General features: G+C 44.3%; 1 protein-coding gene across 1 annotated transcript; it reads right to left on the minus strand.

Annotated features, from left to right (window-relative positions):
• Positions 1 to 19: 19 nt before the first annotated feature.
• Positions 20 to 16303, minus strand: lonrf1l (LON peptidase N-terminal domain and ring finger 1, like). The gene is made up of 12 exons (XM_012865527.3): positions 15549 to 16303; positions 12512 to 12627; positions 11388 to 11510; positions 7803 to 8003; positions 7471 to 7684; positions 6462 to 6567; positions 6248 to 6362; positions 6044 to 6165; positions 5770 to 5928; positions 5510 to 5672; positions 3872 to 4024; positions 20 to 2022 (listed from the first exon to the last, which is right to left on the minus strand). Exons 1-12 carry the CDS (start codon positions 16171 to 16173, stop codon positions 1864 to 1866), a joined length of 2256 nt encoding a protein of 751 aa, XP_012720981.2. The 5' UTR covers positions 16174 to 16303; the 3' UTR covers positions 20 to 1863.
• Between the last annotated feature and the right edge of the window lie 262 nt (positions 16304 to 16565).

The following is a 16565-nucleotide window of genomic DNA, read 5'->3' on the forward strand; positions in this document are numbered from 1 at the left end:
GAAAAAAAACACTATGTGCTTATGTTTGAAAAAAGTGCATTTATTATTGAAAAAAAAGATAACTTAAAACATTTTAGCAAAAAGCAAGATCCGTCCGAAAAAAGCTTTGTACAAATGATTTACATTAAACACCATTAACTTAATATATAGATTTTTTTTTTCCTCTCACAATTTTTATACTGTGAAGACGTAGAAGCTCGAACTAAGTGAGAAAAAAATAAAAACATTCATGCTGTGGCAAAAAAAAAAAAAAAAAAAGGGAATGATAACCAATCCAACGCATAAGGATACTGAAATCCCACTAATATGATGTAAGGCAAATGTAGCTTCCCCCCCGACTGAAGCACTGCAGGTACCCTCCTCTCTTCTTCAAACACTCAGCAGCTTTTAATGAAGAATAACTTACTCCTTTGATGTATATTTCATCTTGTTTTGTCAGAATTAGGCCAGATTTCCATATTATTTATAGTATATAATTAAAGTAGGATGGTATTAAGCCTTATATAAATTAGGTTCTAAATCTAAACGGGAAATATTTGTTTGGGTTAGACCTTCAAGAGGAAAATATGATTAAAAAAAAGCAAAAAAAACATGTGGATATTTTGAAAACTCCCACCTAAATGAAGCGCAAGAGCAACAACGACGGATGGGCTTAGTAATCAGTTGTCATAGAGAGTATATCGCGCATGCTGATATCCCGATTACAACGAAAGCGATACGAATGATCACCTTTGACGTCTTTTTTTTGTTGTGCTGCTTGGATCAGAAACGGTCTACCGTGCCTTTATTTCAAAAAGGTTAACTCTGCTTTGCCTCTTTTTGTGTGGGGCAAACCTCCCGGCGACACACTGCGGAGGAACCAGACCCATAATGTTGTTTGCCTGAGCAGCAAGGACACAAAAACCAAGCAAAAAAAAAAAAAAAAAAACAAAAAAAAAAAACACAACTGATTCGATGAGAGAAAAAAAAGACGAGGACATGAGATTTTAGCGTCACGCTCTCAAGAAACTGGAAGAACCATGAAAGTAAAACGGGAATAAAGTACAGACCATTTCTTCCTGTGAACACGTAGGTCCGTTAGCCACTCTGAGGAGGCAGCAATGGAAGTTTGTGCGTGTCAAGCGTTAAACTTAAAGAAAGGGAAACCTTGAAGGGAGTAATACTCTCAGCAGTGCTGGGTGCGCATGCGTCAGCCTATAGATGCACTCAGGTCGGCTCCTCTGGGTGAGGGCGGAGCCTCTGTGTGCCAGCTCTGAAGTGAGACGTGACGGCGCGTAATAAACATCCTGCCCCCCTCCCACCCCTCACCTTTCAGCATTTAGGATTCTGCTTCACCCTCCTTCAGATTAAAGTAGCTGTTCTTTCACTGCTCGAAAAGAAAACAAAACACGGTTTCACCTCAGTTATACCAATTGTGAAAAAAAAAGAAAACTGACATTCAAATGTAATTGTTAGAAATACTACTCTCTGCTGTCTTCATCTGGATAAGTAGCTTCTCCTCTCAACGACCCTTAAGGAAGATCCGAACACAACCGCATCAGGAGCGGGAACAGATGCAAACATCTGCATTGCCTTAATTGTTGAACTTATTTTATAGCAAAAAGTGCATCCCTGAGGTGGTTTGGCCATATGTCTGTTTTATTGATCGACATTTTGAGGGTGTTTTTTTTTTTTTCTCCTCTGCTTTCACAGAACCGGTGTGCAATCTTAATACAGGGGGTTTCGTGACGGTAGAAAGGAAAACAAGGAAGCCAGCTGGTAGTCGGAGAATGTAGATTGTTGAGATGCTGATTGATGCTGCAGCTGAATGTCTCGTTTAAAGTCCAGGAGGAGTCCAGGAGGAGGTTGGCTGTGGGGAAGCTCTTAGTTGTTAGGGATGCTCTGCAGATATGTGAGGATGTGCTGGATCTTCACCAGGCGGTCTTTGAGGCTGGTCATCGACAGGACAGAGAGCTGGTACCGCGGGTCGATGGGCAGAACGGCCAGCAGCCACCAGCAGCAAGCAGGACCATTTGGAGTTGCCTGGGGAAATAATAATAATAATAATAATAACTTAAAAATATCACTCATTGCACTTTATGTAACTTTTCCCAGCAGCCTGACCCGACCACAGCTGAAACAGCAGTTTGTCAGGACGCCCTTTCTTCTGCTGTACTTTTCAATTTCATCTAGATAAGTGGATAGTTTTTATTGTGTTTAGATGAAAGTTCTGGTCTGGCGTATACGTTTGAAATCCTTTCGGACCTGAACTCTGAAACCAGGTGAGCTGGTAAATAAAATGATTTGCCAATGGAATAAGATTTTTGCACTTAAAATAGGAAGAACTCATCTCCATCATCTTATTTCAAGTGCAGGATGTCTAATTGTCTTATTTTAGGGGTCAAAATACTTGCTAAAATAAAGGACAAATGTACTGATTTCAAGAAATTCTTACTTATTTTTTAGCTGTGTTTTTGCAGTGTGTACTTCCATTTGCTGTTTAAACATTTAAAACGTGACCACTGAGGCAGATCATTTAAAATGTCTTCTGTTGTCCAATAGTTTATCCCGTTTCACAGCTTCTGCTCCTGTGTGCAGCAGCATGAAGTCCCCTCTGCGCCTTATGTAATAATTCATTATCCGCTCGCAGCAGAGAGACTTGACAGAAATATCTGAACTATTCCTATATTCTGGGTAGCAAAAAAAAAAAAAAACAAATAATCATAATGAGCTAAAATCTGTATCGGCAAGCCAACTGTGTGCATTAACCAGAGATTGTAGACGGGCCACACTGTTCTGATGACAGCATCTTGACTTTCTAAACCACGTCACAAATCATCAAGTCTCCCCGCAGCTGATGAACGACTTTCACCTAGTGTGACGACGGAGCCGTAGCCACGTCCAGTCATCTCAAAATCATCTCGCCTAACTCAACGGTCCATTTCTGATTGAGCCCTAATCTGCCGTTAAATTGGCCCGCCTTGTTTTTCCACCCAGCGGGCTTTGTACGCGGTATGCAGCTTTGTATGCAGCTACATGGTTTTGGATTTAACGAAGTAATCAGCCCTGCGACTCTGGAACGAGTTAACGCTGGACGGACTGTTCCCGGTAATCTGCAGCGGGAAGGAGCTGCTCTGTCACAGTCGCCATGGCGAGAAAAAAAAAAACAAAAAAAAAAACGAAAGCAAATACAGAAATCGCTGCTTCTCTACCCGTCTGAGTTACTAAAGTCGCTCGATGTGGATCTGAGGAGCACGCGCGCTGCTGAGGTTTCACATCTGCGAGGATTTCCCCCCTTCCCCGTACCGTCGACTCAAGTTACACAACGAGCACCAAACCCGCTGTCCTGGTCCTGTTTTTCAGGGAGCCTGTGTGTGCAGAGCCGGGGATTCTTTCCACGACACCTTTGTGATGCAACGCAGCCTGAGAGATTAGCCACGAAGCACCCATTAAGCTCTTTAGCCCGCATTGTCAAAAAGACTCTGCAGTGGATGTCCAAAGAAAGGAGCTGTAATCCCCGCCGGCGCTCCGGGCCGAGCCGGAGTCAGAGCACAACACACACACACAGAACCTGCGTGCCTTAGACCTCTGAGGCTGCTGAATCTGTGCCGCGGAGAGCTTTCCCAGGAGGCCGTGTGTCATGAGATGATTCACTTTGCGGCTGAAAACTGAGGATGAGTGTTCTGCGTCAGGACTCCGGAGCGCTGAAGGCTCTACCAGCCTGGTGGCTTTCTCGCAGATACCAGTTGTGACAAATCATATGTTCAAAATGAAGTTCTCCGCCTGCTGGTGAGTTTTTTGTCTAAACTGAGCAGCCAAAGGCTCAGACATCATTAACACATATTTGGGATCGTCCTTTGACGTCCACGCACATCTCTAGGGAGGAAAGTACCTGGATGTCTGGCTCTCGCTCCGGCATTGGTCCGAAGTGCTGCAGAATCTGGTTGTGGAAGCGGATCTTCAGGTTCTGGAACCAGACTTGGGCCTGTTCATAAACTGCATCGTGAAGCTCTTGTAGCTTTTCTAGTTCCTCGCTGTCATCCACCTGAGAGGTAGAAGTAAAATGGAAACGTTTATTCAACCTGACTTTTCACCGGCTGAATGTGATGGATGATATTCATCTGTCCTGGGCAGGAAGTACGGCATCGCTGAGCTTTGAAGGTGTTCAGGTGCTCGGTTCACCCTTAAATAAACTCCTCTTCTTTTCCAGCTGAAAATACTGGCTTTAATAAACACCCCTTAATCAAAGACATTACAGTAAATGGTATTTTTCTGATAGAGTGAAAAAAAATAATAAAAAAAAACAACGATTGAATCCTGAGTCAGGACTATTTCAATTCTCTGAAAAACCGCCTTCATCGGTCAGGTTCACAGATTTTCAGACAGGACGGAGCCTTCTCATGTCCTTTTACTCAATGTCCACTGCAAATTTTCCGCTGGACTGAGAACCGGACCTTTTGCCGGGCGGGCCATTGAGTTAATCTGCCGTATCTCTTTAAACACTTCTGTAGAGCTGGACAATATTAGAAAAATCTAGGGATGGCCATTTTATTGATAGATTTAGGGGTGGATCCATATGTGGCCCGCTCTGTGCTATAGTCATTGTGACCTCTAGCGGATGTGTGCTGCACTTGCAGAGACTTCCTCCAATAGGCAGAGGATTGCATTAGCAGCAAAGTTTAAACTTTAAACTTACTTTTGTGATACTAATATCGCACACGGACATTTTGATGAGGATATTTTTGCAATATATTCCTAGATGACACCAAGCACATGTTCCATCATCACGTCGCTGGTCTAAGTAAATCCAACATCTAGCTGCATCTGTTCTGGCTGGAGCTTTGTTTTTTATGTTTAGATGTTAATGAGCGCTTACATTCGCTGAAACAGCAGTTTCACTAATTTCTCTTTTATGCCCTTTGTCTCTTGAGCTTCCATTAACTTTTAAACCTATACTTTATCTGGAAATGAATCAGTAATTAAAACCATGTCATTTAATTTCTTTGATGAATGTTTCCAAAAGGTAGAAATCAACTGGTAAATAAAACAGGTTAGCGTCATATCTGAGAATCTTTTTCCGTTTCTTCTGTTAAGACTCTGTAGTTTTGTCACCAGGGGCTGTAAATGTAAAGTTGTTTTCCTTTTAGTTATAATTAATCATTCAAGAATCACATCCAGGCTTCCTACACGTTGGTCATGTCACAGAACCAGTCTTCCAGACTACCTGTCCTCTTGAAACTGCTTTTAAAAGTATTAAAAAAAGAAATAGAACGTATCTATGAATTTATTTTGTTTTTACAGAGGCCAGGCTTTGAATCTGAAACCTGCAAAAACCAGTTGGGTGTGATGTTTAGGGAATGGAAAAGGACAACATTTTCACACTTGGAAACTGGAAAATCTTTGAGTGAAATTTCTGATTTTCTAGACCGAGTAGCAAACCTGCAAAGCCAGCATGTGCAAAACGAGTTTCCAGAACAACTACCAAGCGAAACAAAAAGAACATCCTTAGAATGACGAGTGCAGCTCTCACCTTGGTGTCCTCCAAGTGCTGAATGTCTGCCGTGTTGTAGCCGTCCTTCATTCCCCGGGACAAAACCCGGAAGCGTTTCCCTCCGATGGTGTCCACCACAGAGCGGCCGTCGGGGAGGAAATGGACGCTCCTCACGATCAGCATGCAGCCGTAATCTGCAAACCTGCCAACATGGATGCGACGCGTCGTTATAGAAACAAGCTGCGCTCACGGGTCCGGCGGCCCTCGGCGAGCAGCGCGCGAAGCGGCGGGAGGTTTACCCTTTCTGAGGATCGCTGATGCACATCCCGAACTGCCGCGTGCCCGTGTCCATGCAGCGGCGGATCATGAGGCGGTAGCGGGGCTCAAAGACGTGGAGGGGACAAGGCACAGTGGGGTAAGCCATAGTACAGACAAAGATAGGCACATTCTTCGTCAGGCTGCAGAAAGGAGACGAAAACAGACGGTTAGTAGACGGCTGAGACCTGCGCGGATCCCCTGCCTCTGACGCTGAAAGGTGAACGGAGGGAGTAAAGGAGCGGAGCGGCTTCTCACTCAGAAAGCTCTCTGTTCTCCTCCAGGTGTGTTTTCGTCCTCTCTTCGTACTCCTGGCTGAAAAGCTGCTTTATCAGGACGTCCAGGACGGTCGTCACCACGTACTTCCTGCACGCCAGATACTGCAGGTGGACAGGTATGGGTTACCGACAGGAAAAGCGAACGTACGGCCTGTACAGAGACGTCTAGCAGCTGAGGTCGTACCTCTCTGAGGCTCTCTTTGCAGAGGGGACACTGGGGGGTGTGGTCCAAGCAGCGCTCCAAGCAGTTTTTACAGAAGGTGTGGCCGCACGGCGTGGTCACCGGCTCATAGAACAACCTGCGTGGGTCAGAGAGGCGCCATCGTCAGCCGGCTGCTCGGGTTAACAGGTACGGGGGGGGGGGTTTGCTGGCATTAGCCACGCCCATCGGCCCTTACCTCATGCAGAGGGAGCACTCCAGGTCGTTGGCGTCCAGCAGATCCTTAGGAACACTTCTGCAGGTTTTTGCTTTGGCTGGTTTATGCTTGGAGCCTTTTGATACACCTTGAATAAATGAAAAAGGTGAAATTTATTCATCTTCAATAACATTCAGGGGCTTGAAAATTGTTCAATAGTCCTTTTGACTTTTTGTCATGTTATAATCACACATTTCTATCTACAGTAATTGATGGAGACTTTATGTTACGGGCCAACACTACGTGGGGCATAAAGCCTAAAGACGTTCTAACAGGGATACGCTCTTAGGGTTGCTGTCCTGCTGAAAGCTGAATCTCCATCCCAGCCTCAGCCCTTAAGTTTTTTTCAAGGTCTGCAATGAATTCAAAACCAGCCATTTTTCCCCCAAGAAAATAACCCCGCTGCATGATACTGCCATGATACCATGCTTCCATGTGGAATGTTTGCTGTGTCTCCTACAAGGCTGCTGCAAAGGACGCTTACTTTCAACAATGACTTTCGTTTACGCCCCTTTTCCATAAAGACCAGATTCACGGAGCGCGTGACTAATGCGTTTTCCTGTCACCCGAGCAATGGAGATCTGCAGCTCCTCCACAGTGGCCATGGGCCTCTTGGCTGCTGCAGGTTGATGCTCTCTTTGAACAGCCGTCAGTTCGGCTGGACGGCCATGATCTCCACAACTTTCTCCCTGACTGATCTCTAGTGCTCACTGCTCTTCATGAACCTGTTCGTTCACTAAAGAAACCTCAGAGCATCACAGAACAGTTTTAATAGCACAGTGGAGGACGCCATTTCCTGATGGGATGGCATCTGATGGTGCCACTAGATTTTATTTAAGGGGATTCCCAATAAACGAGGCAAGCCAATGGAACCTTTGAATTGTGAAAAAAAAAACTTCCAATAGGTATGACTACAGGTGCAAGACACAGTATTTAGTTGGTTTTCCAGAATCCCTTTAGTTTGACAGGAGCAAACGGTGTGGAAACTAACCTTGTTTCTTATATTTGCTACTGCCGCTGTCCACCACATACGATTCAATGTCCGACACAGACAGCTTCCTCTTCAGCAGACCCCCCTTGTCCTGGTCGCCCAGCTGAGGAGCCGAGCTCACCCTCTTCAGCCCCTCTTCGCTACAGTGGGAGCCGTGCATTCGGAGCGATTGGGCTCGGCTCAGGCCGGACCGCTCCAGGCTTTCGCATCGTTTCTGGACGGTGACACAAGACAAGACGGTGAGAGGTGACGGTGACCGCTTCGGCCGCAGAGCAGAAGCCGCACTGCATCCATGCAACAACAGAACGCGCCGTTTTTCAAGATGGAGGTACCTCCTGGCCGTCCACATGGTGCGCAGAGGCGCCGCGGACCTGATGCTGATGCTGCTGTTGCCTCTGAGTCACGTTCTGCGGCTGAGCTTGGGCGTCGGTCACCAGATGCTTATTGCGCAGGTGGGGCAATGTGTTCTGGGTCGTTTCTCTCAGGCCCACTTTAACATTCTCATCAGCCGGGGAGAGGAGGTCGCACAGGATCTGCAAGGAGAAACAGTTCGTCAGCAGAGTTCGGTCACAAATGGATATCAGCAAACACCTTGGTACGCAAAGGGGCGGGTCACGCAATAACCAATCGGTAAAAGAGCCTCGGTCTAACAAAAAGTGTCTGTAGTCTAATGGCAACGTTTGCAGGGATTGGCTGAAGACCATCAGCAGCAGCAGCAGCGGTGGTACTTGAGCTGCCTTTAGTGGAATCCAGAGGAAGTTGAGGCATAAATACTATGGAGCTATTTACACTGTAGATATGAAGGACAATACCTGCAATGTACAGCAAATAAACATAAACCGTCAAAAAGATGAGTTGTTCAAGTTCACCAAACTTTGCCAGTTCAGAAATCTTTCTCTCTCTCTCTCTCTCTCAAAAAAAGAACTGCAGGAGGAACATCTCCTACAGAAATAAATGTAACAGGACGACAACAAACTGGAACGTATGCCAATCGACACTTCCATTTCCCTATGAAGCTGACGCCTCGGTCTGAGAACCACACTGAACCATTTTCACTGCAAAAACAGAACTAAAAATAAGTAAAATGTTCTTAAAATGAGTGTATATGTCCTTGATTTGAGCAGGTAAATAAGATGATTTGGCAAATGGAATAAGACTTTTGCACTTAAAATAGGAACAACCCATCTCCATCATCTTATTTCAAGTGCAGGATGTCTAATTATCTTATTTTAGGGGTCAAAATACTCATTCCATTGGCAGATAATCTTATTTACCAGCTTAAATCAAGGACAAAAACACTATGTTTAAGAACATTTTACTTATTTTTAGATCCGTTTTTGCAGTGTTCCAGTCCTAAGATGGAAAAGCAGTTTCTGGCTCATGGCGTCGTTGACCAGGCCGTCTCCTACTGTCGCTTCAAGCCAATAACGTGTTTCTATGAATTCTGTATCTGCAAACACTGGAGCAACATTTGTGCTACATTTGATGCTGATGAATGACTTTGTGAGGTACAAACTGCCGGGATAAGAGTTGTTGAAGCCGTTCTTACTGCTACGATCGACGACAGCCGTATTGGAACCGGGGGGCTGACGTTGATGAGAAACCCAAGATTTTCCCTACGTGGAGTTCGGACTTCCTGGGACTGTTCTGCAAAATTTCAAAGCCAGAGCAAGAATGGAGCGCGTGTTTAAACCGCATCCTTAGACCAGACATGCGCTGCTGATGTAAAAGAACCGCCACTTTGCTTCCTTTTGTTCTCACCACGACACAAATGAAACGCAGGACTTAGTATTTACTGTGGAGGTAACAGAACGGGTGAGCGGAAGCAGATATTGCTGGTTTATAGAAAACATTTGACTCACGTGGCGAGAAGAACGCACGCCTTTCATGTATATTAGCTGAGAAAAGTTTGCGTCTCCGATATCAAATCAACAGACGGGAAGTTGAAGTTACAAAAGGAGCTGCAAAATTTCATGAATAGTTTCCATAGTTTTTAATTGTCTATTTGCTTCTATGAACCCATCTGACTTGCCTCCTTTACATGGTAAACCCTGTCGGACAGCCAGTCATTAGTGGAGAGATTTTTTATTTCCTGTACCTTCTTTAATTTAGTAAAATGAAAAAAAAATAAATAATAATCCGTTTGTAACGCCTCCAAAGAGTGGCACCCCTCTACGTCTGAAAATGGCCGATGCTCAGGAGGCCTCGTCGGTCGCATTGGCCTTTTTATTAATCCAAAGGAGCTGTCTGTTTATTCTGAACTTGGGATAGTCCAATGAAATTTAAAGAAATTTAGGGGTTGCGAGATGATTTGATGCCAATGTGCTAAAAAATGACTTTTGCATTTCTTTATTTGTGAAACTGGTGCTAAAGTATAACTTTACAAGATGCTCAACATTCCTCATTTTAACGCAGGAGGAAGGCTCCGGAAGTTCCTATATAAATACAACTTTAGAATAATTCATAATTTTCTAAGTGTACTTTCAAAATATTAGGACTTTATTGTTTTAATTTCCCCCCTAAAAAGAAAATAAATCCCACCTGCCAAAAGGGGGTCACCAATCTGTGGCCGTGTTATTTTGGGGGTCTCAGGCTGAGAGGTTTGGGACGCCCTGTTGTAGACGGACAAACAAACGGCTCTGATCCCGCGGTGCGACTCTGCCAGGGAATAATGGCGTTCTTCTGTAAAACGCACCAGTCAAATGTGCGCCACTTATATAACTTCAATGCTGTCTGTGTCCCTGTCATTAAGTGCTACTAATGTCATTACACAGAGTCACAAGACCTGACCCACTAACAACTTATGTAATCCCATGACTGATCAGAGGCTGGAGCCAATTTCTAAACATTTACAGCTCCAGCCGAAGGTTTGGACCTGCCAGCTCATCTGGGAAATGTGCAGCAGAGTCCAAACCTAACAGAACTTTTTTTTGTGGAACGTTTATTTTCAGTAAGTGTTTTATTCTGTTCATTTTACCTTTCTTTTTTTAATCCCTACATAAATGACTTGACTTCAGTTACTGACAAACTTGTGATTCGCCGTCTAGTTTAAAGAAGAGCTGGACTGAAAAGTTTGCAACTGGTCGGCTGCACGAGTACATGAGCATCTTCCTACCAGATGTCTTCCTACAGCTCAGTTTCCTAGTTTTCAATCGTTTTCTCTCTAATTTTTATAAACAATGTCTCGGGTAGCTCTAAGCGCATTTACAAAAACATCTCATGGAAACAAAGACACGTCTGAACATTTGTCTTCACAACCTGAGCTGTATGTAGCAAATGTGTTTTATATTATAAACCTGTGACCGCGTCACAGCTTCAGATTCAGTCAGGAAAACAATTGAAGCAGAAACGGCCTCAGGTCAGGGGTCAACATCAGATTGTGATCTACATTTCCAACTTCTTTTACACCCCCCCCCCCAAATAAACCAGTCAACAATAATGACGCTTTTTCTTGCACTGCTCTACAAATGTTCAAAAGCAAGTTCACAGCAGCAGGAAGTAGTGAGAAATGCTCCAGCAGTAGCAGCCACAGCGATCTACCGACTCGACTCACTAATCCAGACATGCTTGGAAAATGCTGCCGGTTCTGTCTAATGAAATGAGTGCTTTCATTCAAGGCACTTTGAAGAACAAACATCTCCTTTTTTAATACATTTATTATTCAACTAATCCTAAACGGGAATCTCAACATTGACCCACGAACCCAACGTTTTATAACAACAATCTGGGAGTCGGAACGGCGGAGGGATTTCCGCCTCTGAACTCCTTTCATGAACGATGCGTCGTGAACTAAAGGACCGGCCCGCCCCGCATTCTCCAGAGGCGAACTCCTTTAACCCGCGGGTGAAAAGTTATGACCTCGACCCAATCGAGATCCCTCAGCCCGACGCCAGCGTTTGATTTTCCAAACCTCTAACCTTTTCCACTTTTCTTTTAGCACCTGGGAAGTCCTCGTCGAGAGTCAGGCAGTGGAGGAAGACTTGGAGAGACTCGTCTACCTGACCCATTTCATGCAGCACCATAGCTTTCCGGAACAGAGCCTGAAAGGTCAAGAAGACGACAGGACAACAGTCACTTCTGCGCCGACATACACAGTAAAACCTTTGCACATGTGATAAGACGCACGCAGATAGCCCACGCCAGATAAATACTAGGTCCTACAACTGAAGCCAGGCTGTGGTCTCCTGCCTGCCTGTGATGTAACACTTATTAATAGTTCTGACCTTAATCTTGTCATTCACAGCTTTAGTTTGGAAAGACTTTTTATTGGCCATGGAGCTGTTTTATAACATAGTTATAATGATATAACAACAAAAGTAGCACAGGTTTTTTTTTTAAGACTCTAAACAAAGAAACCGAATCACTTCATTAAAGTAAAGTGGATATTTTAGACCCTGCTTTGGTAGGTTTACCCGCCTGGTCATGAATCTACCATAAGTGCGGAAAGCCTGAGTTCCTTTAAATCGAGATTAAAAACACATTTGTTTGAAATTGCCTTTGAATGTTTTAGTTAAACTGTTTTACTGTTTTTAATGTTCTTTTTTGTTTCTACATTCTATCCCTACTTGCTTTTATTCCTATATTTTAATCATGTAAAGCACTTTGCATTGTCTCTGTACTGAATTGTGCTATATAAATAAATTTGCCTTTGCCTTACCATAAGACCTCAGCCCGTTTTATTTCAGGGCAGAGCTAGAAGTGTGATAAAGCCTTCATCTTGTGAACTTGTGTGCAGCTCGTTAGCTTGGAATGATAATTCAATGAGAGCCCTCATGTGGCGCTGGCAGACTGTGGCTTTAAAGGTGGCAGCCCTAATCCTTCACCGAGTTTGGCCTACAAGCTTTGTTAGAACGAGGGAACGGGTCCGTCTGGCGCTGGGCTCAGGCCCTTATCACAGAGAAATAACAGAAAACTGCAGAGAAGCGGCACATTTCTTCTGTTTTGGCCACTTATCCCCAACGAGTCCCAATGAGAACTTCACCGCACGCTTTTGAAAGCCAGTGTCTGAACCCGGTGGTTCGTGAACCGGTCAATGACATACCTCGGCCGGATACCTGGACCTGGAGCAGAACTCTGCGTCCTCCAACGCCAGCCGGTACTGCTTGAGAGCCGTGTACGCCTCCGCCCGGGAAAGACGAGCAGCGGTCATGTTTGGATCTGCAACACAAAGGCACGCTGAGATCAGCGTCGGGTTTCAGAACAAACGGCTCCTCCATCCATCCGACAGAAAGGGGGTCATCACCGGGAGCAGGCTGGAAATCACAATATGCCACGGATTTCAACATGCACAAGGGATGCACTGATCCACCGGCCAGAGGGTGGAATTGGCCAATTTTCCCTCCATTGGCTCAGATTAGCGATCAGACGGTCTTATGCTGGAAAATCAGAGATTTTCCCTCTTAAGCTTGTCGTTCTGTGGGAACGTTACACCAGCCAACGCCTGCTCCTGATGCGTTTCCCAGTAAACACATAATAAGGACACACGCTCATGAGTTCAGTTTGCATCTTATTCACTGAACTGAGGATGCGGTTCAATTTATGTGAACTGGAAGGAGTTTCCTAAAAGGTCATACATTAGGCGATCACTTTATATTCCACATTTTCACACTCTGCAAACCCCCGGAGAGAGGAAAAACACTCTGCACCAGCGCACACCTTAGGCGAAGCGTCGGTGGGTCAGCCGCACTTAAGCGCTCAAAGCGTTCAAAACTAGCGAACTGACTGAAGCGTCCGAACGTAGTGGGATTTTTATTTCAATTTTTTTACTTTTAGATACAGAACACACTTAACACTGAATTCAAACTCAACCCTTTATTCAACCAACTGTTTACCAAAACTACAAGTTTTTTAAAAAAAAATTCAAAAGAAAGCTTGCTCTCTGAACTCTTTGAAGGGGGCGGAGCTTGGTTCCTGGGTCTGCGTTTGTGATTGGTTGGGAGGATGTAACGACTGTAATATTAACTTGCATTATAGGCTAGAGAGTGCAAAAGGAAGGAAAACTGTTGTATTGAACTTTTTATTGGCCCTTTTTTTCTATCATCAATATAAGTCTATCGATCGATTGAACCATTTGAATTTATTGAATTATCATCTGGCCCTAGGAGAACGGGCCCACTGGTTCGGTCCGGCTGTTTGAGGTTTTCTAGGTTTTATGATTTAAAAGTACAAGACAGATTCAGTCCTACAGAAGAATGACTCGGTGGCTTCATGCTTCCTATTTGGATGGCCGCTCTTTTTAGTCCTTCTCCAGTCAATGCCGCCCAGTTAAAAGTGAAGCGAGTGTCTGTCTCAACGTGTGTCGACAATTGTCATGTTTTTGGCACACATGTTGCTCTGTGTGCATGTTAAATGCTTAAACAAGGGGGGGGAAATAAAACAAAAAACAAGAAGTACGGTCCTCAAAATTGCAGCCAATTGGAAGCATTTTGGGTCTGCAGGTAAAAACTGTTTTCAGGATTAGATGAGGCGTCCGTTCTTTTCTCTGGAGTCGCAGCGGGCCATCAATACAATCAGATGTCGCGAAATCATGGCCACAGACTAATTTCGTTAAAGCTCTAGTTATGGCTTTCTATAAGACGAAACTCAAAGACATCTTAGTTGTTTCACTTACCCTAGGACACTAGCCATATCACTAGATAAATAAAAACAGTTCATGAATCAATGAAATGAATACATTTTGGATAACATTTAAGGTTATTTATTAAAAACAGATAAAAACTAACTATTTAAATTGCAATGTTTGCATGTTTTTCATTCATATTTTACACCAGATGTCAGGGTCTGTAAAACATCCCGCAGATAAATAAATTGATTAACTGAGTAGCTTCCTTTCCTGTAGTATTGGGAGAATATTTCTTATTGTTAGTTAAAAAAAACACAATATTTTTTAGCTAAAGCACTTTAAGAGGCCAAATGAATACTGTGAACCGTGTGAGAAGCGATAGTGCTGGGGAATGTCGGGATAAGAACATTACTAACAGCAATAAGTAATCAATATTAATCCGTTTCTGATTCAGGTTCACAGCAAACCTCAAGTTCAGATGATGAGAAGTCTGTCTAGCTTATGAGTGTGTGTGTGTGTGTGTGTGTGTGTGGGGGGGGTAAAAATAAAAAAAAATAAACATTTCAAGTTGCTTCTGGAATGTCATTGCTGTTTAAGCGTTGCAACGACTTAGTTGTGGTCTATTAAGGATTTTGTGACCTACCATTTACTGCAGCTTTATTAAAGATCATTGTTATTTATAAATATTTATTATACATTTCATTTTTACATGTTTTTTTAAACATTTAATACCCCAAAATATAAGTTTTACATTGGCTTACAAAATCATCCATTCAAAACAAACCACTAAACCCTAGTACTGTTCATTTGAACAGCAATGACCTAAATTGTTCAAAGCAAGCTTTCACTTTCCTTTTTATATAGTTCTCCTTTACCCATTATATATATATATATATATATATATATATATATATATATATATATATATATATATATATATATATATATATATATATATATATCAGAATGGCCTAGTTTCCCTTCTTATTATTGCATAATGTTACACAGAAGCTTGTTTGCTGCCTCTCTCATTGTGTCTCTGCATGGATCACCAGATTTCTCTCCGGACCCAGAATGGTTGCGTCCATCTCTTTGTAAATCATTTAGGAATACGTAATTCCTAACGACTGACACAATTACAAAATAAAAAAAAAATAAATAAATAAATAAAAAATGCCCTTCCCCCTTTTCAGAAGTTACAAAACTGAACCCATTGAAGTGTCACGACCTGCCTTATGCAACTTGCAGCCACCGCGCATGCTCAGTGCGCTTGAATTTCGTAAGCAAGGCCATGCAGAGTTGAGGCTCCAGCCAAAACACACGGAGTTAGCTCCACGTATTTGTCATTTTGCTGGTCAATAATACTCGCGGTCTACCCCCCAATGGCTCCCTTAATTCGTGGTGCGAAAGCGCTGCTGTATTCAACTTGTTTTCACCGTGAGACACATCACATTTCCACCCAGACACACCTTCTTTTTCCCCGACAAATGGCCCCCCACTGGTAAAAGACGCTCACCTGAGCGGAGAACGTCGCTCGCGAGCGACACGGCTTCGCTGTAGAGTTTCCTCTCGCACGACGCTTCCGCTTCTTGTAACGTTTTCAACTTCTTCAGCTCGTCGGGGAACCATTTCTCCAGCAGTCCACACAGAGCTACGTTGGCTTTCTCCTCGCCCCCGACGGGCTCGTCGCACAGCCTGCACTTGGAGACGAGGCGCCGCTGTAAACACCTTTTGCAGTACGAATGTCCGCACGCCGCCGTCGCAGGTTCGCCCAGAAAGCCGCGACAGTTGGGGCAGTCGAACACCGCCAGGTCCTCGGGACCGTCCGCCGACGCCGCCGCCGACGCCGCCGCCGCCGCGTCCGGACTCCGGCCCGCCGTGGACTGCGGCCCGGGGGCTTTCCTCTTGAAGTTGCGGAGGATACAGTCCACAAAAGTGCTTAGCTGCTCGGGACGCACCGGGCCGTAGCGCATCGCGGCGGAGAACCAGTCGATGGCCTCCTTGAGGCAGTCCTCGGACGCCAAAGCGTTGCCTTTCTGTAGTATAAGTTCATGGTGGCCCTCCTCCTCCTCCTCCTCAGCGCTGATGAAGAAAGCGCTTTTCTCCTCCGCCTTGTCCGCCACCTGCGGTTTCAGCGCCATGGCAGCATTGAAATGCTATGTGGATGTAGGTTTTCTTCTGGAACCGTGTTTATACATTTCGCTAGCTGCCGCGGTGCTTGGCAATGTTAGGAAAGAATGGGTTTTCCTCGCAGATGCCCCGTTTGTTACATAAAAAAAAAAAAAAACTGGTCACGTGAACAGCAGACTGGCTCCGTGATTGGCCAGGACGGGCTGTGTTACAAAACCTGCGCAGGAAAGTTTCATAACTGCGGAAGAGACACAGTGAAGTTTACGAAGTGTCTTAGACCTCTCGCTAACCTCAACATTTCTTAAATATACCTCGATAGTGAGGCCATGTTGGAAAGCAGCACCATTTAAACTCACCATTGGTGCTACGTTGATGTGTTTTGCCTCTTTCTGCAAAACCCATT

This window comes from Fundulus heteroclitus, chromosome 5 (assembly GCF_011125445.2).
Source record: "Fundulus heteroclitus isolate FHET01 chromosome 5, MU-UCD_Fhet_4.1, whole genome shotgun sequence".
NCBI lineage: Eukaryota > Metazoa > Chordata > Actinopteri > Cyprinodontiformes > Fundulidae > Fundulus > Fundulus heteroclitus.

What these genes read in the sequence shown, in the direction of transcription:
- lonrf1l (XM_012865527.3), bottom strand. Translation starts at nt 16,173, where the DNA reads ATGGCGCTGAAACCGCAGGTGGCGGACAAGGCGGAGGAGAAAAGCGCT. An exon ending in GAGCGACGTTCTCCGCTCAG is followed by an intron (nt 12,628 to 15,548) that starts GTGAGCGTCTTT and finishes TTTGTGTTGCAG; the next exon opens with ATCCAAACATGACCGCTGCT. An exon ending in GCAAAGAGAGCCTCAGAGAG is followed by an intron (nt 6,166 to 6,247) that starts GTACGACCTCAG and finishes GTCCACCTGCAG; the next exon opens with TATCTGGCGTGCAGGAAGTA.